This window comes from Aegilops tauschii, chromosome 3 (assembly GCF_002575655.3).
Source record: "Aegilops tauschii subsp. strangulata cultivar AL8/78 chromosome 3, Aet v6.0, whole genome shotgun sequence".
Classification (NCBI taxonomy): Eukaryota; Viridiplantae; Streptophyta; class Magnoliopsida; order Poales; family Poaceae; genus Aegilops; species Aegilops tauschii.
Window position 1 is genome coordinate 567,136,291 of NC_053037.3, and position 2,734 is coordinate 567,139,024.

At 43.7% G+C, this 2,734-nt stretch overlaps 1 protein-coding gene across 1 annotated transcript; it reads right to left on the reverse strand.

The window, feature by feature from the left end:
- Positions 1 to 259: 259 nt before the first annotated feature.
- On the reverse strand, positions 260 to 2,505 carry LOC141021055 (esterase PIR7B-like). Its single transcript, XM_073495984.1, has 3 exons — positions 1,976 to 2,505; positions 1,037 to 1,174; positions 260 to 871 (listed from the first exon to the last, which is right to left on the reverse strand). The coding sequence occupies exons 1-3, from the start codon at positions 2,363 to 2,365 to the stop codon at positions 578 to 580; spliced, it is 822 nt and encodes a 273-aa protein (XP_073352085.1). The 5' UTR covers positions 2,366 to 2,505; the 3' UTR covers positions 260 to 577.
- Between the last annotated feature and the right edge of the window lie 229 nt (positions 2,506 to 2,734).

Consider the following 2,734-nt stretch of genomic DNA (forward strand, 5'->3'; position numbering starts at 1 on the left):
TGGCCGCACGAACCGGGACCAATGCTCACATTAGTCCCGGTTCGTGACTGAACCGGGACTAATGTGAATATTGCCCTGTGACCAAAACCCAGTTTTCTACTAGTGGGCGTTCAGGCTGTGGGGGTTTCCCTATCGAACGAAATCAATCGTCAAGGAGTAATGATCATACCGAAGGTTTCCGTCGGTCTGGCCCCTCCCCGGGCCGAACGTTTGGCCAATATCGGCGTCCTATCTTTTTGGAACATCCACACCTTCCACATAATTTCTTTTATTTGAATGGTTTCCAATAAGTAATCCCATCATGATCAGAAGCATATATGACATATTTGTACCAAACTTACTCGCAGAAAAAAAGTATTGCTCTCTCCGTCTCGAATTACTTGTCTTGCATTTGTCTAGATACACATGCATTTAGATATGTTTTAGTGTTAAATACATCCGTAGATAGACAAATATTTAGGATGAAGGTAATACTACTTAATTTCCATTGATTTAATAGTATCACTGAACATATTTATTTTTAGATGAAAATCAAGTACACACCTACATTGATTTCCAGGGATATATATCGTACAATTTAGCAAGTATTTAAGCTGTCGGCGATCTTGACCAGAGCATCACAGAGCTCCCTAGGCCTCGAGCTCATGATGGCGTGGTCAGCTCCCGCGATCTCCTCGGCCTCCGTGCCGGGGCTCAACAACACCATCCAACGCTGCATCTCCTCGGTGCTGGAGCCATCAGCCTTTGCTACCACATATACCTTCTTCACCGACCCGTAGTTGGTATCGGTGAGCAGGCTTGCATCCTTCATCACCGGATCCTCCATGAACAGGTTTCCCGGTCTCACCAACATTTTTGCCAGGGCCAAATCCTGCATCAACATTGTGAATTGAATCACATAATGGGTCTACTGAAAGTGGATAAGGCGAAGAGTTAATTGACTTAGTATATTTATTTTTGCGAATATTTGGAGAATCATGTCGTTGAGATTAGTTCATTATGGGAGATCAATATGATGTTAAGTCGTGTTGTGCACCTCAGGTGAACTTTGCTGGTAGTTCTTGCGTGCTAAGAAGTTTGGGCCCATTATCATTGCAACCCCTGCACCGTGGTTGTTATTGATTGGCAGCATCTTGCAGTCCATGAGTCCTTCCGATGATGTCCTTCGCATGAACTAATTGCATCAACACAAGATAAGTTAAAAATTAGCATTAATATTGGAGTTATAGAGTCGGAGACCAACCTTTTATATTCCAACAAAAAATTGGTTCATATAACCTCCTACAAACATTTATAATTTGATTACCTATAAAGTTTATTAGTACTCATTCCGTTCTAAATTAGTTGTCTTAGATTTGTCTACATACATATGTATCTCAACATATTTAGATACGATTTGTGTAGATACAGATGTATCTCAACATATTTAGATACATCTGTATCTAGACAAATCTAAAATAACTAAAAAAAATTGAACACTGAAATAACTAATTGGGGATGGATCGGTACTATTAGATACTTAAAAAAACATGTACATATTCATTTTGGAATACACTCCCTCCATTTCATATTATTTCTCTTAAATTTTTCTACATACGGTTGTATATAGACACGTTTAGTGTTAGATATATCCATATCTAGCATTATGTAAGACAACTAATTTACGGAGGTAATATTTTCGTAGTGTTGTAATTTTATTGACTATTATATAATATACACATGTTACAACAGAAACTTGTTGTTAAAGTTACATTGGAAACATATCAAATTTTGTATATATTCGTCTAAGACGAGCTTCCCGGCCTCACCAACATACGGGACTTGTACACACAGTGGATATCTTGGTCAACACTCAACAGAGATTTACCCGCAAAAAAAAAACCACTCAACACAGATTCTTTCGCAAATAGAAAAGAAGAAGAGAAAAACACTCAACAGAGAATAAGAAAAAGAAAACCATAAACAATTGACATACCTCCTCGGTGGTGACGCCCATGTGCTTGCCAACGCACGGCATCCCGGCGGCTGCGAACACGGCGGCGGCGACCTTGCCGGGGAACCTCTCCATGGCTAGCGCCAAGCTGAGCCCGCCGTGGCTGTGCCCGACCAGAATCAGCCTCTCGCCGCCACCCTCTGGCGCCGCGGCCACTACGTCAAGCAGAGGCTGGGAGTACTCCTCGAACGAGTGCACCTCGTCGATGCGCGCCGGGTGAGCGCCGGACGCGGCCAGGTCGACCGCCGTGACACGGTGCCCCGCTGCCTGAAGCGCCGCAACCACCTTGTACCAACACCAGGCCCCGTGGCAGAGGCCGTGCACCAGGATGAAATGGTTCATCACGCTTGTGTTGCTCTGGGTGCTCTCCATTTGTTGCGTAAGACCTGTTTGGTTTTGTGTTGGATGTTTGTTGCCGCGTACACGGCCTGATATTTATAGTGCACATTGGCGTTGATCGCACGCTTATCGGTTAGCACTATCAGCTTCTGCTGCAAGAAAAATGTGACGACTTGTTTTTGGATGTTCGTGCCATACTGCCATGGGTACTAAATTGCATCAGATCAACTTGATCAGCAAGATTGGTAGACGAGCCACGAGAGTTTGACTGGTGGTGACGCAACTCTATTGAAAATTGGTAAACGTTTGTAGGCGGCCGAGCCTGCGTCGTTGGATAGTTAGCGATCGTTGCTTTCGTGTTACTCATCCACACGCCCAGCTAGCCGTCCCTTCTTTTTCGTT